Source organism: Arvicanthis niloticus, chromosome 10 (assembly GCF_011762505.2).
Source record: "Arvicanthis niloticus isolate mArvNil1 chromosome 10, mArvNil1.pat.X, whole genome shotgun sequence".
NCBI lineage: Eukaryota > Metazoa > Chordata > Mammalia > Rodentia > Muridae > Arvicanthis > Arvicanthis niloticus.
Genome location: NC_047667.1, coordinates 9,709,280 through 9,734,401, shown reverse-complemented (window position 1 = coordinate 9,734,401; position 25,122 = coordinate 9,709,280). Strand labels below are relative to the sequence as shown.

General features: G+C 47.0%; 1 protein-coding gene across 1 annotated transcript in view; it reads left to right on the top strand.

Moving 5' to 3' along the window:
* Nucleotides 1–25,122, top strand: part of Cfap221 (cilia and flagella associated protein 221) — an 81,074-nt gene that overhangs the window by 18,472 nt on the left and 37,480 nt on the right. The window contains exon 7 of the mRNA XM_034513415.2: nucleotides 18,333–18,436. Coding sequence (XP_034369306.1) covers nucleotides 18,333–18,436 — 104 coding nt within the window. The remainder of the gene's footprint in view (nucleotides 1–18,332; nucleotides 18,437–25,122) is intronic.

Genomic DNA, 25,122 nt, shown 5'->3' with positions numbered 1-25,122 from the left:
TATTCCAATTGTGGCCCAGTGTTTATCTCATCCTGTGAGGTGTGTGTGTGTGTGTGTGTGTGTGTGTGTGTGTCTGTGTGTGTGTCTGTGTGTCTGTGTGTGTGTCTGTGTGTGTGTTTGTGTGTGTATTGAGGGGAGGAAGGTCAGAAGGTAACCTCAGACATTGTTCCTCCGGTGCTGCTTACTTTTTATTTATTTGTTTGAGACGGTCTTTCATTAGCCTGAAACTGCCAAGTAGGCTAGACTACCTGGCCAGAAAGCCCAAGGATCTGCCTGTCTCCACCTCCCCAGCACCAGGATCACACAAGCACACACCACCACGCCTGACTTCCTATCACATGGGTTCTGGGGATCAGACTTCCATCCTCATACTGGAAAGGCAGACACTTTACCAACCGACCTATCTCCCAGCTCTCTATCTCACAGCAGATACTAAACACCTACCTGCAGGCATAGTGCCATCTGCCCTAGAGATGTCAAGGAGATGCTATTTGGCTGCTGGCTGTCCATACAGAGTGGCTGTGTTGGTTGTTTAAAGCTTGAAATACTCAGCTCAGGTTACGCAGAGAGAGCTGGTGACTGAAAGAAAAGTATTGAAATCTGGGCCAGTGAGAAGTACCTGCTTCCAAGCCAGACAACTGAGTTCCATTCCTGGAACCCACATGGTCAAAGGAGAGAGCTCCCTCCCACAAGCTGTCTTCTGACCTGCACACACATGTCATGGCACACATGTGACATGCTCAATAAATAACAAAATAGAATTTTAACTTGAAAAATATCAAATATTGGTCTTTCTGCACCAATAGGAAATGCCTACTCTCCTGGGAACTTCACCTCTCAACCCCAGCTCCCTCCCCTGGCCTCCTTCCCTCTTTTGTTATGATAAAATGCCCTAAAAGGAGACTTAAGGGGGAAAAGGGTCAGAGGGCTAGAGTCCATCAGGAGAAGACGTGACAGCAGGCAGGACGACGTGACAGCAGGCAGGGAAGGCGCCGCATAGGAGCAGGAAGCTGGCCGGTCATCCTCATCCATACACAGGACATTTAAAGAGAACTGTAAGTGGTGAGGCATGAGTGCCTGAAGCCCACCCCAATCCCCCGCCCTTTGACGTACTTACATCATCCAGCAAGGCCCTACCTCCTAAAAGCTCCACAACATTCCAGATCACACCACAGAAGGGGATCAGGGGTTTTTCCATGTTCTAAGCACAGCGCCCACTGAGCCTGATGTATAGTTCTGTCTGTCTGTCTGTCTGTCTGTCTGTCTTTCTGTCTGTCTGTCTGTCTGTCTGTCTGTCTGTCAGTCTCTGTAAACCACCTCTCATTTGGGTCATAAGCAGGGCTTATGCGTTGAAAGGGGAAAGACTGTCTAAGAAAGCGGTGCAATCAGGGTGCCTCACACTGTGGACATCCGTCACCGGTCCTTGAGAGAGACGTCCACCCTCCTCGAGGCCTCCCCCAAGCTATTTTCCACATAATGCGTCTCACTTGTATTCAGAATGAAAAATTCAGCTAAACAATTTACTTAATTGAGTTACTGTTTATAATGGCATAATATATTTTTTAAAACCTCTTAAAAGATAAACACGCTATTTTTCTCCTCCAGACATCCTGGCAGCAGGCAGTACCTTCCCAAGACTTTCTGCCCTTTACAGTCTCATAGGCAACGTTTAACCATTCAGACCCTTCTTTGCTTCTTTCAATCGAAACCATTCACTACTAGAATGACATATTTGAATAGACATTTTCCGAGTGAATCCTAGGCCACCTTAGTGCTCCAGTGTATCATTCAGATGGGTTCTTTATTCAGCATTCATTCATTTATCCAGCCAGTCAGTCACTCAGGCATTTCTCGAATGTTTGATGTGTTAGGTATTGTCTCTGTCCATTTTTGTTGCTATAATAAAATGCCAGTGAGTTATAAAGAGCAGTTCACTTCAGCTCTTAGTTCAGGAGGCTGAGAAGAGCATGGTGTCAGAGTCCCTCAGCTTCCAGGTAGAGCCTGAAGGAGGTAAAAGAGACACGACTCAGGGCCCTTTGTCAGTTATGTCACTTCTGTGACAGTAAAGGAAGAAAGGGAAGATGTACTTTGGCTCACAGTCCGAGGATACAGTCCATCATGGTGGGGAAGGCACAGCAGCAGAAGCATGAGGCAGCTGCTCACACGTGACCACAGTCAGGAGACGAAAAGAGGAAAGGCCAGCTCTCAGCTTGCTTTCCTTCCCGTTGAGTCCAGGACTCCAGCCAGTGCCATGGAATGGTGCTGCCCACATCCAGCGTGGGTCTTCCTTTCTCAGTTAACCCCATCTAGAAACTCTCACAGATGTGCCCTGAGGTTTGTCTCCTACTTAGGAGTCTAGATCCTACCATGTTGGCAGTCAGCATTGACCATCACTGTGCCCCTTATAAATCTCTGTGCCCCACTCTCCTGCAAACCCACTGGGTATCATGCATAGAGTCTAAAGCAGAAGAGAGAGTAAGGAGTCTCGAGCTAAGTCTTCACAAGGCCAATGCCTTTCTTCTCTTTTTTTATGTGGATTCTTGGGATCACAGTCAGGTCCTCAAGCTTTAGGAGGCAAGCACTTTACCATCTGAGCCATCTTCCCAGTGCTGTATATGTGTTTTCTTACAATGTCTCAGTAAGATAGCCATTTTGTTTACCGAAGACCCACCCTGCATCATGAAGAATTGGGAAAGCAATGGGAGAACCTAAACCTCCAGACGGCAGGACTCTGGCTTCATTCTGTTGCTGTAACGAATACTCTGGTCAAAATCACCTTAGACGGGGGAAGGTTTATATTGGCTTGGGACTCCAGGTCATAATCCATCACTGAAAGAAGTCAAGGCAGGAACCTGAAGGCAGGGATGTTTGATATTCCATGCAACATTACCTCCAAATAAGGGACTCACCTCACAGCCAAGAAGTACAGCAGGAACCATGGAGGATGCTGGGTGTTGGCTGGCTTGAAGGAAGGCTTATACTTAGCTAGCTTCCTAATATGGTTCAGGGTTCATCTGCCTAGAGATGGTGCCGCCTACAATGGGCTGGCCTTTCCTATGTCTATTAACAATAAAAACAGTCCCCCCACCCCTGACATGCCAGTAGACCAACCTGATCCAGACAGTTACTCCACTGAAGCTTCTCCTCTCACATGACTCTAGGCTGTGCCAAGCTGACAGCCACAGCCGGACAGGGGGACTCAAAGGACTCTATGTTCCCCTTTGCACATAGAAGAATTTGGACAAAATGTCAAAAGTTGAGGATTTGTGTTGAAGTCGCTCATGTGGCTTTCTTACTGTGGGGTAGCTCTCGGGAGGAATAACTGTAGTCTGACCAAAGCCTCTCTGAAGTCTGGACAGCATCTCCATCCATCTTCCTCTAGGTTACACAGTGGGCTTGTTCACATTTATCATCTACATTTTTTGGTGGCTTGTTCTGGCTGTTGTGAAGTTTTCTTTACTGAGATGCAATGTCATGAGGATACTTGCCAGATAGCCATAAACAACTTTGGTGGCTTGAGATCTGCTAAAACGCACCCTGACGTTCTCTATAAATAATAAAGTTGCATTCCTGCATCTGTCCAACATCCCCAAGTCAAACAGTGTCACTGGGTGAAAAAGACTCCCAGTTCTGTATTCCTCCATGGGCTCACTTTATAATTTACACCCAGATAAACTCAACTGTGCTGGCTTGTTAAATATGGCGGTCATGGGTTTGGGCGAGCGGCTCAGCGAGTAAGAGTTTGCTGAACAAACACGAGGACCTGAGTTTGGATATCAGCAGCCACAGAGAAAGCCAGGTGTGCACCTGTGTGCCTGGCACTAGGAAACTGAGGAAGGGAAGATCCCTGGAGCATATTGGCAGCCAGTGAGCCAAATCCTTGAGCCCCAGGCTCAGTAAGACACTGTCTTAGAAGAAAGGCAGAGAGTGATAAAGGAAGACACCAATACAGACACACACCACACCGGATAGTCCCTTGATATCTCCGAGAGTATTGTCGCCACAATGCAATCTCAGTCTTCCTATGTATCAAAATAAAGATCACACTCATATTAGATATTAAAATTTGCATTATATAAAATTTTGCATTATTCCACTCTTCTGGTTCTGGAAAGGTTTCGGTTAAGTCGTCTTTCTCTGCAGTTCTGCAACGCCATTTTTCTGGCTAGGTGTGATGACATACACCTGGAATCCCAGCACTCAGTGGATAAAGGCAGGAAGAGGAAAAGCTCATCCTCAGCTGCATGGTGACTTGAAGGCTAGCCTGGGCTACACCCGACCCTGTCTCAAAACCAAAACATGTGTCTTTCTCGTGCCATGTAGCCAGCTGAAGCCACTCGCCATGTTCTCCTATTACTCCATCTTCCTTGCATTAAGCCACCACTGACAACCACCCGGCTAATGAGTTATGGCTACCTTGCGATGGTTCATCTTGCCAACCTGATAGGGCTTAGAATCATTGTAGAGACAGAACTCTGGGCCTGTCTGTGAGGGAGTTCCTAGATTGGACTGAGGAAGACCCACCCAGAATGTGGGCAGCACCCTCCCATGGGCTGGGGTCCTGGACAAAACACAAAGTGGAAGGTGAGCTGAGCCCCAGCGTCCATCTCTGTCTTCGTCTTGACTGTGGATGTGACGTGACCAGCCGCCTCAAGCTTTGTACATCCCCACCTTCCCTGACATGATGGTCTGTATCCTCAAACCCAGAGCCAAAGGGAACCATTTCTTAAGTTGCTCCTGTCACAACAATGAGGCATTGAACCTCATGGCTTACTTTAGGTGTGGGAATGGCCAATGTCAGAATGTTCTGCCGCTGACTTTTAAACCCCTGGGTTGCATGGGAATGTGTATCCTCCAACTAGTGCTGACAGAGAAGATGGATGACACAGACAACAGCCAAGCCCAGCTTGCTCTTTGACGACTCTGAGCCCTTCTGGGAGGCTCAGAGAACCAGCTGCAACAGGTCACGGCAGGCAAACATATCAGTAGAAGGCTACAAATCCATCTCCAGGAAGAGCTTCAGAGGCCAATTGTCAAGAGAAAAATTATTCTTCCCCATACTAAGGACTCTGTTTATGCACCCCAGACTCAAGGTAGAGTTGAAGAAGTGTTAATATTTTATCAACGTGTGTCCCCATGTTGGCAAAATTAACAGCACATTCAAGAGACTTAAGAAAAGAGACAGTTTTTAATATACAATTCTGCAGAAATACGCCAGCATAGAAAGAGGGCAAAAAGTGCCAGCATACTGATTTGGTACAACACGGTGGTTTTCTTATACAAAAATGGACAATAACAATTTATTTCTTATACAAGTAAGGATGATTACCTTGGGGAAACACTTCTTCATTTCAGCTTCTACCTGCATCTCTGGGACAGCAGTTAGCCTCCATCTCAAAATCAGTATTTGGAAGAAAGAAATGACCATGGGCAGAAGAGAGGGCTCACTTGTAAGCTGCTTGCCTCACAGGTAGGAGGACCCGGGTTCAATCCCCAGAAACCACAGAAAAGCTGGGCTGGGGGTTTGGTGGTCTCCAGATGCTGCATTTGTTTGGGAAGGACTAGGAGATGTGGCCTTGTTGGAGGTGTTTCACTAGGGGTGGGCTTTGAAGAAAACTGTTAGTCTTCCCAGCGTGCCCCTCTGCCCCGCTTATACACCAGAGTGTGAGCTCTCAGGGTTTGAGCCAGCCTTTGCTCCACTATTGTGAACTCTAAGATAGAAAAGAAACAAAAGTGCACTTGTAATCTCAGTGCTATGCAGGCAGAGCTGGGAGGATCTCCGGGGCTCACTGGTCAACCAGCTTACTAGCCGACTTAATGAGCTCCAGGCCAGGAAGAGAACATGTCTCAACAAACAAGGAGGGTGAGGAGCAATATCCAGGCTTGATCTCTAGCTACTACAGATGTGTGCACCTGTACACATGCATGCATAAAAACACATGTGCACCTGCACACGTGTGCACACACACGCACATGCATACACACTTTCTATCATTTGACAAGCACCTGTAGTTTTGTTATATGAACAACTTTTTGTAGTTAGAATTTCTTTGATTTAAGATGCTCTGACTGCGCGCACATCAATCTAGTTGTTCCTCTCAGTCCAGTCTCCTCTTCTGAATTTTAGTGGGAAAGAAAAATATTCCCACTCTAAACTCTAGGGATCTCTCTGAACAATAATGCACGGGCCCAAGAGCTATCCCTTCAGGTGACAACTTCAGAGAGCTGACAAGGGGGACTTGCACCTGAAGACTTGAGTTAATACTCTCTTTGTCTTTCTCCAAACTTCTGGATCTAAGGGTCCTGGAGAAAGCAAAGGAAAGAAAGCCCAGCTTTAAAGTGCTAACACGCTCTTCTCCCGTCGACTTCGTTCATACTGTTTAGCTGGTTTGTGTGGTCGGTAAAGTGGACTAAATTTATGGTGTGCTCCATGAGCAAATGAATGTGTATCGGGGCAGTTAAGGGTAGAGCGTTTGTCATGATAGGCTCATCCAGTCTGTAAAGTTTTGGAATGATTCATTCATTCGGTATTTATGCTTAAACAGCCAAGCTAGCATCGCATACTAAGTCTTGATGACCTTCACTGTTAGAGAAAGTATTTGCAAAGACCAGAGAGATGGCTCAGTTCATAACTCACTGCCAAACAGGAGGAACTGAGTTCAGATTTCTAGAACCCATGTCAAAAAACTGGGTGTGGCAGTACCCATGCTTGTGATCCCCATACTGAGAAAGTGGAGATAGAGGGGTCCCTAGGGCTTGCACACACACACATATGTGCACACTCACACATGCACATGCACGTGTGCACACAAACATACACTGACACATGCAGAGTATTCATGGATAAATTGCTAGGCCTACTATTTAGGACTGTAATATAAAGAATGTCAGTGTCTATCTGAAGTACAATCCTTCATGGAGCAAAGGAAGCTGATGGTTTCCAGTTCCCTGCCCTCCAGAGTGGTATCTGTGTGCTCTTTCCTTGCCTGGGTCAGAGGCTGCTATTTCTAGCACTAACTATAGTAGCTAGTTGGTGTTTGGCTGCTACATCCCAGCTCTGCAGTACTGCACACATGACGTGATACGTGTGCATAGGTGCACATGAATGCACATGCAGGCATACAAGCACACAGGTACCTGTGTTCAACGTGCATTTTAGAATACGTTGGTTGGGTGCTTGTCAAATAGGATGAAGGAGTAGCTGCCAACTCCCAGAATTATGACTAAAATTCCTTCCTTTCTTTCTTCTGTCCTCTCTTTCTTTGTCACACTGTAGCCCAGGCTAGCTTCAAACTCCCTATATAACACTGAGACGTGTGCTATCATGCCCGGTTGGCATGGTGCTAACATTTGAACCTAGGGCTTCCTGTGTGCTAGGTAAACATCCCGTCGAGAGGTGCGACCCAAGCCATGGCTGTAGTTCCAGGAACAGCTGTCTTCTGTTATATATGGCCCACTTCTTAGCCCAGATCTTAGACAGAGCAGCTTCAAAACCAGAGGTGTTTGAGTTCCCTTTGTTTTGTTTAAAATCAATCAATTTCCTTTCCCGCAAGGGAAGAGAACACCAATTGATAATCGAACACCAAGTGGTCAGCCCTGAAAGTACAGGTACCGTCATACAGACTGAACAGGTTATATTTATATAGTTAGGAACACACACACAGCAACAACAGTTAAAGAAAAGAGGCCATGGATTTGAAAGAGTGTTGAGAACGGATATGTGGAGAGTTTAGAGAGAGCACACGGAAAAATGATGTAATTATAATCTCCAAAGAGAAAATATGTTTTAAATAAACAAAAGAAATGCATTTCTTATTCCAACACAGAATGAACCCTTTCTTTTGATGGCTGTGGGTGGGTGGGCCACAAGGACAGGCAGATGGTCAGCAGGGTGCCCTGTAGGTAATGCCAGTCAAATGTTATTACAGGCTCTTAGGCTGGGAGGATCTGTGGTTTTAATACAAGCATGTGTCCGCTTCCACCACCTCGTGTAAAGGAAGCCGCCGTGCATAGCTTTTCACAGCCTTTAGGGCATCTTCATATCTTCCCCTAATAACGATATATATTTCTCCATATGAAAACGCCAGTGCCCGTCAGGAGGCCTTTCATCCCTACCCCTACCCACCCCTCTACACTGAGCCTTCCCCCAGCTCCCTTCCTGGGTTCTGCCACCAGCTGACCCTCTTCCCTGGGCTTCAAACAGACAGAGCCTGCTTCCTCCCAGGGAGTGGTCCCTGAATTTTACTCTGTATCTCCACTCTCCTACCTTACCTACATTTGTGTGAACTGGAAAGCGCTGTCTACTATCAAATGTATTGTTTCTATTAAGAATTTCCTGTTAAGTGAACTTAACATTTAGTTTTTCCTGTGTATGTTCAGTTGTGTGTTTGTGTTTGTATCCTGGTGTGTGTGTGTGTGTGTGTGTGTGTGTGTTAAGGGGGGGGTTCTGATACACATTTACACACGTGTATGGAGGCCAGAAGACATCTTGTGTGTCATTCCTCAGTAGCTAGCTACTTTGTTTTTAAGACAGGTTCTGTCACTGGACCCAGGATTCTGTGCTTCCACAAGGCTGGTTGGTAAACAAGCCTTCAGGATCTCTGTTTCTGCCTCCTCAGCATCAGGATTCAAAACGCAAAGCAACACACCCAACTCTACATGGGTGTGGGATCTGAACTCAGGTCCCTGTGCTTGCAAAACAAGTGCTTTTTACCAACTAAGCTATCCTTCAGCCCCCTTAACACGTAGTTTGCAAAGGTATTTTACACTGTAAGACTCTCACCATGCAGAGGACCTACAAGCAGCACATTCTTGGACATGGGTATAGATGTGGCCACCAGTGTCTGTGAAGGAGAAATGGTGAACTAGTGTGTCGTGGGGAGAGGATTCAAACAAAGACAGTCCTGAGGGTGGCTGGAGGAGGCACAACACTGTGGTGCATTTAATGCCCAGAATGGCACATTTGAAATGGTAAAATGGTAAACATTATCGCATTCTTTTAAATGAGGTTTTGGATTTGATGCTGGGATTTGTATTTAGATCACACATGCTAAACTGGTGCTCCACCCTTGACCCTCTCACTGAAGACGATTGTGAAATGTGAATAAGATGTATATGATCTCTACAGATGGCAGTTACCATGGAACTTCTGCCTTCTTTGTTTCAGATGTGGCACTTGTGTGTGTGTGTGTGTGTGTGTGTGTGTGTGTGTGTGTGTATGTTTGTGTGCTCACGTGGACTAAAGGTTAGCATTGGGAGCTCCTACTCGCCTACTCTCTACTTTATTCCTTTAGACAGTGTTTCTCTGAACCTGAAGCTTGCTGTGAACCCAGATAGGTCTTGGGATCCACCTGTCTCTGCTCTCCCAGAGCTGGGGTTCCAGGTATAGCCGGCCACACCTGGCATCTACATGGATCCAGAGAACCAGAATTTAAGTCCTCAAGCTTGCAGAGCAAGACTTACAGAATTCTCTCTCTCAATTATTCTCTATATATATCTCTCTCTCAATTCAATTCTCTTACAATACCAAGGAAAAGAACATCTTAACATCTTTTATCAAGTCTGGAGAGGTGAACTCATGAGTCCAGGCTGCTCTCTGGTGTCCTTGCCTCTGTTTCATGGAGATAGCATGTGTGCTCACTGAAGCCTCTGCATACAGAACATACATTTTGCATGCTGTCATACAACACTTTTTGACTCAGACTATTGTCTTTGATCTGAATGGCCTATACAAAGATTTTTTTGTTCTTCTGCTCAGATCAAAGACTATTGTATTTGGTATGAATAGCACATACAAGGTTTTTGTTCTAATAGAAACGTAATGGAGCCTATTGTACAGGATGTGCGTCTCTATGGTGGATAGAATATAACGTGAGGAGAAGAGATCAAGAAAGCTGAGTAAGGGCAAGAGGGAGGACTGAACGCACATGGTGGATACAATGAAAGATTTAAAGCTATTTGCATTTCCCGGTCTAATTCAGTCATGGACATTTTGGTCTTGGTGCTGACTTTAACTGTGTAGAAGTTCATTGACTTGTACAGACTTTGAATCTGCTTAATTTTACTGTGTGAGGTTTTCATTTACTCACAAGTTTTTCTGCAATAAAGTTTATACAATTAAAAAAAACCAATGATTTAATTATAGAAAAATACTATTAACATTAATGTCTTAATATTTTCCTAATGTAAGCATACGAGTGTGAAATCAGTATCTTTGGCTATAACAGAATTTCTCACAGTTCTGGTGCCGAAGATCACGGTGCCAACATAATCTGGCTCCAGTGAAGGCTCACTTGTGGGTTTTCACTTAAAAAAACATTAATCTCGGATTTCCAAAGTCCAGTTGCCATGATAGAGGTGGGGTTTGTAACTAGGTGTACATAAGCTCGGATGGGGGCCCCCAATACTGACTGTCTCCCTCCTCCGTCTGCGTATGCGTGTGTGTGTGTGTGTGTGTGTGTGTGTGTCTGTGCATTTGTTTGTGAGGTTACATTTGTAAGTGTGCATTTGTGAGTGAGCATTTGGCGGTGTGCATTTACGTTTGTGAGTGCATTCATGAGTGTGCATTTATGACTGTGCATTCATTACTGTGCATTTGTGAGCATACACTTGTGAGTGTATATTTGGGGTGTGCATTTATGAGTGTGCATTTGTGAGTGTGCATCCGTGGGTGTGCATTTATGAGTGTGCTTTCATGAGTGTGCATTTGTGGATGTACATTCTAAGTGTGCATTTTTATCATGCTCAGCCTTTTAATGTGGGTTGTGGGTCTCTAACTCAGGTTCTCACATTTGCAAGGCAAATATTTTGCCAGCTCCATCTCCCCAGGCCCTTCCCTAAAGTTTTATAAAACGTAATAACTAACAATTACATTGCTGTAGCTGCGGAGTCCAGCCATTGTGGAACAGCACACATTTGTCATGCTCATTGTCCCTTGCTCTTCACTCTCTAGCAAAGGAGCCAAATCCTATTATGGTAAAGTGGCCCGTTCACGACACTCTCCAGACACCGAGAGCTTTAAACAGTTTATTTGATTTTAAGTCATCCAATAAGTTCACTCTAAAACAAATCAGAGATGGGAAGAGAGAAATTTGAACTTATTCTCTCTCTCTCCTCTCTCCCTCCCTCTCTCTTTCTCTCTCTACCTTTCTTTCCAACCTCCCTTTTCCCCTTCCTCCCTTCCTTCCTTCCTTCCTTCTTTCCTTCCTTCCTTCCTTCCTTCCTCACTCCTTCCCTTCCTCCCTTCTTCTCCTTCCTTTCTTACAGTGGGGTCTCAGGTAGCCCAGGCTAACGTCGGACTCACTGTGTAGTAGGGGATGACGTTGATCCTCCTGGATGCTAGGATTGCACGCGTGCCTGTACCAGCACACCTGGTTTATGCCGTGCTGCGGATGGAACCCAGGCTTCGTGCTAGGCAGGCACTCGACCGACTGAGCCACATCCCAGGCCCTCCCCTCTCATGTGTACTGTCTATAAGGTAAATGTGTACTCTCTTCTGATGATGACATTTGAACATAATACAAAGTCTTAGTATTTTAAAGGTTTAGGCTGCCATTTAAAAAAAAATAGGAAGGGACTCTTTTGAAGTATCTAATGTACTTTTATATGCAGTCCTAATGAAATTGATAAAATGAGTGGTAAAGTCAGGAGGATAAAACCTAAGATTATCTCCCAGAGAGCTGACTTCCACCTGCTTTTTTCTGTTTTAATTACCTGATGCTTGTCACTTAGAGAACTCTGACTTAAGGTCCTATTTGCTTCTGAGGAATAACAAGAATGGGATATTTGTTTCACTGTAGTTCAGAATTCATTAGTAGGGATTTAGCTTAGAAGTGTGTGTGTGTGTGTGTGTGTGTGTGTGTGTATACATTTGTTTTTATGTCTCTCTGCACATGTTTGTGTGTATCTGTGTGGATGCGTGTGCATGTGTATATGTGTGTGTGTGTCCAGAGGCCAGAGGAGAATATGAGATTTTCCGATATTTCACCTCAGGCTCTCTCCTTGGTCCTGGAGCTAGGCTGGCAGCTACCAAGCCTCCAAATTCTCTGGCCACTTTCCCCTAGCCCAGCACAGAGTTTTAGTTACCCTGATCCTGAAGCCTCATCTAAACTTTTAGCTGGGAACTAGGTATTTGAACTTGGGCCCTCATGCTTGCATAGGCAACACTCTTAGCTGACTAAACATGTCTTCAAAGCTGAGGAGGTTTGTTTGTTTATTTGAGATGCTGTCTCAGAAAAGTTTCTCAGGCTGGCTTTGAACTTCGGATCCTCCCACATCTGCCTCCCAAGTGCTGGAATTACAGATGTGCACCACTGCTCTCAGCAAACACTAAAGAACTTCTAGTACTGGGCTTGAACCCAGGGCCTCACATATGGTAAGCATCCCAGTTCCCTCTCCTGTTGCTGTGTGATAAAATACCCCAACAACAGCAACTTGAGGGAGAGAGGGCCTGGGAGGCTCGAAGTTCCACGTGTGCCAGTGCTTGGCTTGCTTTCTCTGACGTTGCTTGCTTTGTTTTTCCTACTCTTCTGTGGCTCAGAATCCCACTCAGCCTCTCAAGGGAACCTCCTGACGCCTTTCCTTAATTAACATAATTAAGATAATTCTACACAGCTGGAGGCTGTGTGGTGCATGCCCTTAATGCCAGCACTGTAGAGGCAAAGGAAGCCATGTCTCTGAGTTCAAAGCCAACCTCCCAAATGATCCTAGATTGTGTCATCTTGGCAATTAAATTAACCAACACATAAGGAGTGAAGAGATGGCTCTTTGGTTAAGAGTTCATACAGAAGAGACCCCAAGTTCACGTGCCAGCACCCACATCTGGCAGTTCACAACCACCTATAACTCCAGTTCCATAGGATCTCACAGAGACCAGCATTCATGTGAGCATCACCACACACACACACACACACACACACACTCATCTACGCATGTACACATGAAAGCGTGTCATTTAGAAGTAAAATAAGAGGCTGAAGCCAGTGGAGACTGGAGAGATGGCTCAGAGGTTAAGAACACTGACTGCTCTTTCAAAGGTCCTGAGTTTAATTCCCAGCAACCACATGGTGGCTCACAACCATCTGTAATGAGGTCCGATGTCTTCTACTGGTGTGTCTGAAGACAACTACAGTGTACTCATATACATAAAATAAATAAATTAGGCTGGAGAGTTAGCTCAGAAATTAACACGCACTTGCTGCTCTTGCACAAGAGCAAGGTTTAGTTCCCAGCAACCATACATACATACAAAGTAAATAATAGCCGGGCGGTGGTGGCGCACGCCTTTAATCCCAGCACTTGGAAGGCAGAGGCAGGCAGATTTCTGAGTTCGAGGCCAGCCTGGTCTACAGAGTGAGTTCCAGGACAGCCAGGGATACACAGAGAAACCCTGTCTTGAAAAACAAAAACAAAAAAAAACAAACAAAAAAAAAACAAAAAAAAACAAAAAAAACAAAAAAAAGTAAAGAATAATATTATAAATAAATGTGCACAATAAAAGTAAAAAATGTTAAAAAAAAAAAAATCTAACAAACAAACAACTAATTGTCATGGTAACGCTCCTGAGCTACAGTCCTGCCCCATCATCCTTGCAGCCCTGACACTGACAAAGGAGCCAGAGCAGCCAGAGCGGAGTGCAGATTCCATTGCAACCTGGTGACTTGCATCAGTCTGGCGTCCTCTGAATCACGGTGCTTGGAATTTTGTTCCCTTGAGGAACTGTTTGTTTTTCCAGGCTGGCAAGTGCATCGGGAACTTGGCTGCTGGTAATCATCACTAAACAAATACCTCAACACCTTTTTCTGAGAATTATCAGAGCTTAGGAGTTCATTGAAAATGGGCCATTTATCACCAACAGGAAGGACCCCAAGAGAGTCTGTGGGGAATTGTTTCAGCGCAGAAGCATCCAGCCATGTAGCATTTCTCAGAAGAGCCTTGAGCATCAATCAGATTGGGTCTGTATTGGGACGGCTCTGTGCTGACCCCTGCAGGTAATGACCTGTGAGCCATAGTCACCTGCCTTATCCCCAAAGACCACATGTGGACAGCAATAAGTCATTGCCCACACCCTGCTTACCTCTTCATGAGCAGGGTCCAGCCTGCTTGCTATAACAACCAGTGTTGGTTCAGTCTAACCAGTTTGGGTGGAATGGCTGACATGGAATGGAGTGCCTAAGCATCGGCTCAGCTGATCTGCCTTCTGTTTTAGATAAGATTGGGGCCTTCAGGGTGGTAAGGCCTTAGACAGCCTTGTGTGGTCTCTACTTCTCTAGATGCTGTGACAAAAACAAACAAACAAACAAACAAGCAAACAAGCCTGATAAAAGCAACGTAAGAATTGGTTGGTTGAGCTCACAGTTCCAGAGCACAGTTTCTCAGGGTGGGAAGGTGTGACGGTGGGGACTCAAGGCAGCTGGTTGCATGGCATCCCCAGTCAGGAAGCAGAGAGAGATGGATGCAGGCACTCAGCTCACTGTCTCCTTACTCAGTCCAGGACCGCAGCACACAGGACGGTGTTGCCCACAGTTAGGTTTAGAGTGGGTCTTCCCACCCCAGGCTAACCCAATCTACAAAATTGCTCACAGCCACGCCCAGAAGTCTCTGTTCATGGTGACTCTAAGTCCCATCAAGTCAACAGTCAGAGACTGACCATCACTCCCTAAAAAGGCAGCCACCGTTGTACACCATTCACTGTTTGCAGTATCAGGAGTTCTGGTCACCTGCACACCTCTAACAGAGCCCGAGGTAGGAAGGTTGTACAAGTTTTGTGGAAAATCCTGTGAACTGGGCTGAAGACAGGATCCCACATGACCATTATCCAGGATTTATATCAAAAAGTATCACTGCCAGAACCCTGGGGCCACCTTGTCTCCTACCAGGGCACTCAAGTGTTTATAGCGCACCTACCCTGACAGCATAGAAAGTCACAGCTAAGGAACATTTACCAAGAAGCAGGAGCAGCACAGAGCTGGGAGTCTGGCTCAGTGAGTAGCGTGCCTGTTTAAAATGCAGGCACCCATGGGTTCTATCTCCAGCACCACATAAACCCGCCATGGTGGCTCACACCGTCATCCCAGCGTTTGAGAGGTGGGGACAAGGATAATAGTGTAAAGTCATCCATGCTGCACAGGAAAACTAAGAACTTGGCTACATGAGACTGTGTTTCAGGAAGGATGAGAGGGAAGGAGGGAGGGAGGGAAGGAGGGAGGGAGGGAGGGAGGGAGGAAGGGAGAGAGGGAGGAAGGGAGAGAGGGAGGGAGGGAGGGAGAAAGGGAGAGAGGGAGAGAGGGAGGGATGGAGGAAGGGAGAGAGGGAGAGAGGGAGGGAGGGAGGAAGGGAGAGAGGGAGGGAGGGAGGGAGGGAGGGAGGGAGGGAGGGAGGGAGAAAGGGAAGGAGGGAGGGAGAGAGAGAAAAAGTAAACAGCAGTGGATCCAACTCTAGGCAGGCCTCAGGCAAGTTCCAGGGCTGCAGTGGACTCAGAGGCTGCAGTGGATCCAGGGGCTGCAGTGAACTCAAGGGCTGCAGTTGATTCAGAAGCTGCAGTGAACTTAGGGGCTGCAGTGGATCCAGGGGCTGCAGTGGATCCAGGGGCTGCAGTGGACTCAGAGGCTGCAGTGGACTCAGAGGCTGCAGTGGACTCAGGGGCTGCAGTGGACTCAGGGGCTGCAGTGGACTCAGAGGCTGCAGTGGATCCAGGGGCTGCAGTGAACTTAGGGGCTGCAGTGGACTTAGAGGCTGCAGTTGATTCAGGGGCTGCAGTGGATTCAGAGGCTGCAGTGGGATCAGAAACTGCAGCGGGCTCTGGGGCTGCAGCGGGCTCCTGGCTGTAGAGTTTATTCCCATGGATCAAGGAGGCACAGTCTCACTGACCTTAGAGAGTAGCACCTGCTTTTGCCTTGACAGTCTCACTGATCTTAGAGAGTAGCACCTGCCCTTGCCTTGACAGTCTCACTGACCTTAGAGAGTAGCACCTGCCCTTGCCTTGGAGCTGAGGGGAGACTGAGGTTCTCTTCCTTTTCATCCAATGAGAGAAAGCCAGGAGACGTCACTGAGCTGGGCCTGGCGCTTCACACCCAGCTGGGGACAGAGGAAAGTAGAGGATAGTGGCAACTAGGTTGTCATGCAGAGCAGAGCCAAGCTCCTGTTGGCCCAGTGGCTGGGGGAACTGTAGTCCTGAAACAGCTGCTTTGTAGGAGCCGCAGCGTTGTTAGAGAGAGTCGTAGATGACTATAGTACAGTTTTGCTCGTGTCCTCTGTCCGGCTTCTCCTGTGTACCCCCATCCAGATTTTCTTCTCAACTTACTGTCCTAGCTTTTAAAATATATAACCTACTGAGCCCAGTTGCCTGTGTGTCCATGGGTATAGTACTGACCCCTAGAGAGCAGACAACCCACCAAGGACCATGACCCTGACAGAAAATGTCTGTCTCTCCTAGTAGCACCTGCTCCAGGAGTGGCTTTGCAGGCTCTGCTCCCATCCATGCTGGGATGTTGACTGACTTATCTTCTGCAAGTCTCGTGAAGGCAACCACAGCTCTTGAGGGGTCATGAGTGCAATGGCAAATTTGAGTTAAGTTTGGAACCACCTAGAAAGCACATATGGGTGTGCCTGAGAGGGCATTTCCAGAGCAATGTAACTGAACTAGGAAGTCCTGTCCTGCATGTGGGTGGTGACATCCTATGGAGTAGGGTCCCAGATTAATAAGAAAGGGCAGAGAGAGCTGAAGAGCAGCGTTCAACACTGGCTGCCTCCCTGACTGTAGATGCTATGTGACCAGATGGGACCAGATGGGACCAGATGGGACCAGCCACCTGCTCTCTTGCAACTACATCTTCCCAAGCATGATAAGTAACAATGTTATTAAATACATATAACTACATAAACTTTAGGCAGAGGATACCCAGTACTAATCGCCCTTGCAAAGAAGAGAACAGAGATAGACATGCACTGTCAACTGGTGATATTTTAGTTCTTTGGAAATATTTTATAAATCTCAGTAATGAAAAAAAAAGACATCTTAATTGTTTTAAAAATATTTATATTCAAACTATTTCAGATATATCACAGATTATTAAAAGATAATGAATTTCAAAGCCCAATATAAATGTTTTGGACATACTTTTATCTTTTTTTTTTTTTTCAGAGCTGAGGACCGAACCCAGGGCCTTGTGCTTTCTAGGCAAGTGCTCTACCACTGAGCTAAATCCCCCAATCAATCGGACATACTTTTAAAAGTCAAATTTATAGTCTACTAAATGGTTACTGAGAACCAAATATTTATTGATCTCTCTCTCTCTCTCTCTCTCTCTCTCTCTCTCTCTCTCTCTCTCTCTCTGTGTGTGTGTGTGTGTGTGTGTGTGTGTGTGTGTGTGTGAATCTGGGATATCTCTGAAACTCCTACACATATGACTCCACCAGAATTCAAGGAACCCTGGTATTGCTGGTGAGGTCTAGCCTAGGGTGTGGTGGTAAAGTCCACTCAGATAGGTACCTCCCAAGAAGGCAGAGTCCCCTAACCCGGTAGCTCCACCCACAGTGACTACAATGGAGTTCTCTCAAGAGTGTGGATGAGAGGTGTAGCTCATTTGGTAGACTGTTCACCTACTATGGGCACAAAGCCCTGGGTTCCATCCTCAGCCCTGCATGGTACCATATGGTGGTGTATGCCTCCAATCCCACCATTCAAGAGGTAGAGGAAAGAAGACCAGAAACTCAAGACCTTCCTTGGTGTGATGGTTAGTGTTAAGTGTAGAATCACCAGAGAAGAGTCTCAGTGAGGGATTTTCTAGATCACATTGGCCTGTGGGTGTGTCTATGAGGAATTATCTTGATTACATTAACTGATATGGGAAGACCTGCCCACTGTGGGTGGCGCCATTCCCTGGGCATGGGATCCTGAACTGTGTAAGCAGGAACAAGAGAGCTAAGCACAAGCAACCATGCATCACTTCATTGTTCTCTGCTCTCAGTGGACGGTAGCTGCTTCAAGTTCCTGCTGCCTCAGTTTCTCTACAGCAATGGCAACAACCTGGCACTATGAACTGAACAAACCCATTCCCCCTTAAGTTGTTTCTGTCAGGGCCATTTTGTCACAACACCTGGAAACTGAACTCAGACACTTGGTCACATAGCAAGTTTGATGCCAGCCCAGGCTACATGAGAGTTCATTTTAAAACAAATCTTTTTGTTGGTGAGAGACAGGAAGGGCCAATTGGGGTCCCGGTGACACGTATTGCTGCTAACCATGCTTCCTGAGTCTCTTCACCTTTCTAGGCTCATTAAAAGGAAGTTTAGGAAAATGATGTGTTCCTTTCCTTCTTGTGCTTATTTTGCAGCAAAAGCTATGTGATCCCCTTGCAGTGCAGCTGCCCCGTGGATTTTGAATTCCATATCACGTTGCTTCGGTCTCATCAGGCCTTTACAATTGAGCCAAAGTCAGGTGAGGACAGTGTGACTTCAGACACCCAATTGCCACAGTGGTCTCAGGTCAGAGTCGGGGCTTGAAACATTAGTCGCTTTCCATGTTGTTGTAGCAAAAAACAACAGGAGGGAGGGAGGGAAGGAGAAAAGGTTGTTTTGGCTCACAGTCTAAGAGCACAGTCCGTCATGTCATGGTGGGGAAGGCACAGCAGCAGGAGTGAGGCAGCTGCTCACTTGGCATCCACAGTCAGGAAGCAGAGAGAAGGATGCTGGGGCTCCGATTGCTTCCTTCTTTTTACTCAGTCCAGCTCACAGAACCGTGCTGCCCATTCATGACACGTCTTCTTTCCTTGGCTACACATTTCCGGTAGCATTCTTACGGAGTTCCCACTCAGAGTGTGTTTATACGGTAACTCTGTGTTCAGTCCGGTTGATCAGAAGTATTAACCAGCAAATTTGGAGAGCACACACACACACACACACACTTAAATGAGGGGGGACAATAAAATGAGTCAAGTATACAGTTGTTTCAAGACACATTTCTTCTTCCAAGCAGCTCAGCAGTAACTGAACCCAGGTGCGCTGCTACTTGCCTATGTGGCCTAAAGGCTGAGAAGTTCAGTATTCACAGACACTGCACTCAAACACTCACCTCAGATCCACAGATCAGTGTATCCTTGAGGCCTTGTTCCATTTTACAGATGAGAAAACTGAGCTTCAGTTAAGGTGTTCAAGCTGAGTTGCAGAGTTCCTGAGTGACCAAAGAGAATTGTGTCTGGTGGAGGCCCAGTGACCCTTGAGTCTGCTCTCTTGCCCCAGGCCCTGGGCAACAGCAGTGGCCTGTGACTGAGAGGCAGAGGGAGGCCCTGCCTTCTTGGTGCCCTCCTCCATAACCTCAGTGCTAAAATTTATCAACAGCTTGTCTGCAGATGATTTTTAAACTGTGCAGCTGTCTGCTGAATCTTCCAGAGGTTAGTTCACTCCAAACCCCACACTCAGTGAGACCCTAAATCTTAAAGGGTAAAATTGTCCTTATAAGACTCCAAGCTTGAGGCTTTGGATGGCTCTGTGACAGTTCACGGGGGTCAGCCTGTGCCTCTGCACTCTCGCGAGGAAATGTTTAAAGTTAATGGTGACCTCACTGACCTGTGGGATCTATCAAGTTTGCTCTCACGGGGCTCAGGGTGTAGCTCAGGTGGCAGCATGCTTGCCTGGCATGCAAGTCAGGGCAATGCTCCAGCCCCACCCTGCATGACTGCACACCTGTAACCCCAGTGCTTGGGAGACGGAGCCAGCATGATCAGTCACCCATGGTCATCTTCAGCTACACAAAAAGCAAAGGCCTGGCACCCCAATAGTTTTGTTTTGGCCAAGTGTGCCGGCGCATGCCTTTAATCCCAGCACTCAGGAGGGAGATGCAGGTGAATCTCTGTGAGTTTGAGGCTAACCTGGTCTAAATAGGGAACTCCAGGAGAGCCAAGACTACATAGAGAGTAGGCTCATATCTTAAATTTTAAAAAAAAAAATTTTTTTTTCAAGAAACTATTTCATGGGAACAGAATCTAGACTAGTGGCTATCAAAAGCTAGGGATAGGAGGCGGGATGGTCAGCAGGTAACAGTCAGAAGGAAGTGCATATTAGAGTATCAGAGGTGAATAATGCGTGCTTCTAATGACTCAGCGGGACTGAGGGGAGCCCATCAGTAAAGCGCTTGCTGCTCATGACGACCTGGCTCTCCAGCACATGGAGGAACTTTGCCTACAATCCCAGACCTAGGACAGAAGGAGCCCTGGTGTTTGCTGGCCACACAGCCTAAGTGAGCTCTGTGTTCAGTGAGATACTGTCTCAAAAAGTAAGGTGACAAGCCACTGAGGAAGACACCCAATGTCAGTCTTCACATATACCTGCACATGTGTGCAGACTTGAGTGTGCATAGACATGGGCATACACAGGCACAGGTGTGCACAGGCATTGGTGTGCAAGGCATTCCTGTGCACAGACACTGGTGTGCACAGGCACTGGTGTGTACAGGCAAGGGTGTGCACAGGTATAGGTGTGCAGAGGTAGGCATGAGTGTATACAGACACTGGTGTGCACAGAGATAGGTGTGCATAGGTGCACAGACTCATCTCAGAGGATTTTAGATGATTTACTGTGACAAAGATAAGGTTTGGGGTGACAGACTTCCCTGCTTCCTCCTTATCCAAATGTGTATGTATGGAAAAAAATCATATCTGTACAATTATATGTTGATTAAAAAAAATTTTTAAGGCTATAAGAGTACATAGATGTATAGTATGGAACAATTTTTACAAGTTGTCCCAGCCTGGGCCTTACTGCCCTAAAAAATAATGTACTTTTATTTTCTGTTCTTTAATACCTGCCCATGCCTATCTTTCCAATTAAATCATTTACATATTTAAATATGTCCATGTGCAGAATCATATTACCTTATTTACATATTTAATATGTCCACATTTGCTTTATATTAGTGTCACCTAGAAAATGATACAGCGATATTTCCTTGTTGTGACTTCACATTGCTCAGTGTTGTGTGTTCTTCATAATGCTTACATTGATAGACTATGGCCTTTATATTTGTGTGTGTGTGTGTGTGTGTGTGTGTGTGTGTGTGTGTGTATGTGTGTGTGTGTGTGTGTGTGTTTATATGTATGCCACATGCATGTGATATTCATGGAGGGTGAAAGGGGGCATCGGATCCCCCTGGAGCTGGAATTACAGGCAGCTGTGAGCTGCCTGATGTTGGTGCTAGGAACCAAACTCCAGTCATCAGCAGGAGCGGCAAATTCTCTTAACCTCTCTCTCAGGCATCTTTGCAGCTTTTTGTTTCTCAGGCAACTTTTGCAGCTTTTTGTTTTTGTTGTTGCTATTATTTTGTTTGTTTGTTTGTTATTGTCTTGCTGCAAAGTGCGGACCAGACTGAACCCTGCCTCGCTCTCCTGAGTCCTGGGATAACAGCCACCCAGCTTCCTGCTCTGTGACTTTGCATTATTCTTTCTCCCTGGTTGTGTTGAGGGTAGTGATCCATAACGGATCCAAGAGTAGTAGTTTGAGTTTTAGTTTTTTATAATTACTTTCTTATGTATTTATTTCTTGTACTTGTGCATGCACATGTATGTATTGTGGGCCAAGGACAACTTTCTAGTTAGTTCTCTCCTTCCACCATGTGGGTCTAGGGCTCAGACAGCATGCGCCTTTACTGTGAGCCCTTCCCACTGCCTGCTCCAAAGACACACTTGTATTTTGCAGAATGGCCTAGAAGTCACTATATAGCCAAGGATAACCTTGAACTTCTGATCCTGCTGCCCCTCTCCTGAGTGTTGGCACCACTAGGGCTGACTTCTGTAGGGGATCTTTGTGCATGCTAGGCAAGCACCTGCAGACTGAGCCACACCCAAGGCCCCCCGAGGTAGACCTTTTCTAGTGAGGTTAAATATTGAGAATACCGTTCTCACTTATAAACACAGGACATCACTCCTTTGTGCCACTATGAATTTTAGCCAAGCAGAAGCTGTCAAGACTTGGCACGTGTTCTCCAATTGTCAACATTGCACAGCCTGCCACCACCATGTTCTGGTGATGGAGCTTCAGGGACAGGGAAAAAAAAGAAACAGTTTCCTGTGGTTGCCTGACCTACATCTCCACCACCAGCTTTAAGTATCATGTCTGGGCTGAGAGCACTTAAAAAAGTAGATTTTTTTTTAATTAAAAATTAAAGGTACACATTAAGCCGTGCTCCAGAGCTTTTCCTCATGTTTTTAAGTTACTGATCTGAAGTGAAGTAGTAGCGTCGTGGCCTCGAACCCAGATGGTCTACAGGTCCCACAGATGGATGCTCCAACCAAGTGATGGTCAGTATATTAAAACCTCTTCAGTTAAGATTTCTATCCAGATGTCCTGCTGTTAGCCTGCAGACCCAATGTCTCTAGTGACTCTTTCTACCTGGCCCAGGACTTGAGAGCCAATGGTGGCCATTACTTAATGACTTTGATCTCTCTTTGTACCCAGGAAATTAACAAATGCCCACTTGTGTGTGTGTGTGTGTGTGTGCATATGTGTGCATGTGCCATGCACATATGTGCATGTATGTGTGAGTGTGTGTGTGTGTGTGTGTGTGTGTGTGTGTGTGTGTGTGTGAGCTCATTGGGATACCTAATTTTATTGTTCCACTGCATTACCTTTGAGGCAGGGTCTCTCACTGTTTCTGCTAGGCTGGTCAAGGAGCTCCAGGAATCCACTTGTCTTCTCCCCTCCCAGTGCTGGGGTTACAGATATGTTCACCTTGTCTGGCTTTTACAAGCTGTGAGCTGGTGTTTGCCTTCGGGGCTGACAATTTCCCTGGAAGGTACCATTCAGTAGGACCCACAGAGAGATTTCACAAAGTGCTGACAGCCTCTCAGACCACCTTACAGGAGGGACTGGCCCTGAGCCACAGCTGGGTCAGTGAAGGGCAGGACCACACCTTGGCCAGGACAGCTTAGCCATGCCTGGCTCTGTTTAAACTTGGACTTCACGTCAGGGCCGCACGGGTGGACTGGGGGACCATTGCACCTCATCATTCTCCTTCTCAGTGTGTGTGAACTGACTGCATCTCTTCTGTTTCTCACTGTCACTTTGTCTCTGTAACTGAGTTACTAAGTGACACAGCCTGACTGCTTAGGATTGCAAAGGTCCAGGCTGTGGCCCTGACAACCCCTGGAACATACAGCACTCTAAGTCCAGTTGACATGAGATATACCAAGGAGGGATATAGGATAGTGTGCTGCGTGGTGGTAGAAGGAACACCAGTTCATCGGCCAGATTTGAAAGGGAAGGGCCTGGGTGTAGCTTCCTGCTAGAGTACTTGCCAAGCATGGATAAGGCCTTGGGCTGCAGCCCCAACACTGAGAAAAGAAAAAGGAGAAAGGCAGGCAGGAAGGCAGGCAGGAAGGCAGGAAGGCAGGAAGGCAAGAAGAAGGCAGGACGAAGGCAGGCAGGCAGGAAGGCAGGAAGGCAGGAAGGCAGGAAGAAGGCAGGAAGGCAGGAAGGAAGGCAGGAAGGAAGGCAGGAAGGAAGGCAGGAAGGCAGGCAGGAAGAAGGCAGGAAGGCAGGCAGGAAGGCAGGCAGGAAGGCAGGAAGGCAGGCAGGAAGGCAGGCAGGAAGGCAGGCAGGAAGGCAGGAAGAAGGCAGGAAGGCAGGCAGGAAGGCAGGAAGGAAGGCAGGCAGGCAGGAAGGAAGGCAGAAAGGAAGGCAGGCAGGAAGGCAGGCAGGAAGGCAGGAAGGCAGGAAGGAAGGCAGGCAGGCAGGCAGGAAGGAAGGCAGGAAGGCAGGAAGGAAGGCAAGCAGGCAGGCAGGCAGGAAGGCAGGAAGAAGGCAGGAAGGCAGGCAGGAAGGCAGGCAGGAAGACAGGAAGGCAGGAAGGCAGGCAGGAAGGCAGGAAGGCAGGCAGGCAGGCGGAAGGCAGGAAGGAAGGCAGGCAGGCAGGCAGGCAGGAAGGCAGGAAGAAAGGCAGGCAGGCAGGCAGGAAGGCAGGGCAGGAAGGCAGGCAGGAAAGGCAGGAAGAAGGCAGGAAGAAGGCAGGAAGAAGGCAGGAAGAAGGCAGGAAAGAAGGCAGGAAAGAAGGCAGGAAAGGCAGGAAAGGCAGGAAGAAGGCAGGAAAGGCAGGAAGAAGGCAGGAAGGCAGGCAGGCAGGAAGGCAGGAAGGCAGGCAGGCAGGAAAGGCAGGAAGAAGGCAGGAAGGCAGGAAGGCGGCAGGAAGGCAGGAAGAAGGCAGGAAGGTAGGAAGGAAGGCAGGAAGGCAGGAAGGCAGGAAGGCAGGCAGGAAGGCAGGAAAGGCAGGAAAGAAGGCAGGAAAGGCAGGAAGAAGGCAGGAAAGGCAGGAAGGCAGGAAGGAAGGCAGGAAGACAGGAAGGCAGGAAGGAAGGCAGGAAGGAAGGCAGGAAGAAGGCAGGAAGAGTGATTTGAGAGAAAAGAATAAAGTTATAGAAAAACACAGTACTGAAATGTCTGCTCCAAAATTCTAGGTGTCTTCCTAGCTCTTTGTTGCTTGCAGCACTCACAGTGCATTCTGGCCATTTTTTGCTGTAGGACCAGCATTCTGAGAATTTATGTGTGAGGCACTGATGTAGTAAGGTTTGTCCATATCTGTGTAACTACATGATCAGACAATTGTTGGAAAGGATTCCCATAGTCACTGATAACTAAGGTCCATGTCAACACTCAGGTGTTGAGTCATGTGCAGTTAAGGAAGAGACTGTACAGAGAGCAGAGGCACACCCACGTCTTGCTGGGACAATGGGGTTTGTGCACCCCTTTCACTGCACTTGCTGAGCAGAGCACACCTCTGTGGTGCTTCATCTTATCTGGCAATGCCAGAGGGTAAAAAAACGTCTGGGCAGGGCATAGGTTCAAGATGAGAAGATCCACCCTGCATATGGGACACCCCAATCCATGGCCTGGGGTCCTAGACAGAATAAAAAGGAGACAGTGAGCTGAGCCCCAGCATCCATTTCTCTGCTTCCTGACTGTGGATGCCATGTGAGCAGCTGCCTCACTCCTGCTGCCGTGCCTTCCCCACCATGACATGACGGACTGTGCCCTTAGACTGTGGGCCACAATAAACCCTTCCTCCCTAAAGTTGCTTCTGTCAGGCATTTTCTCACAACAGTGAGAAAAGTCATTAATATAATGACATTCATATCTATC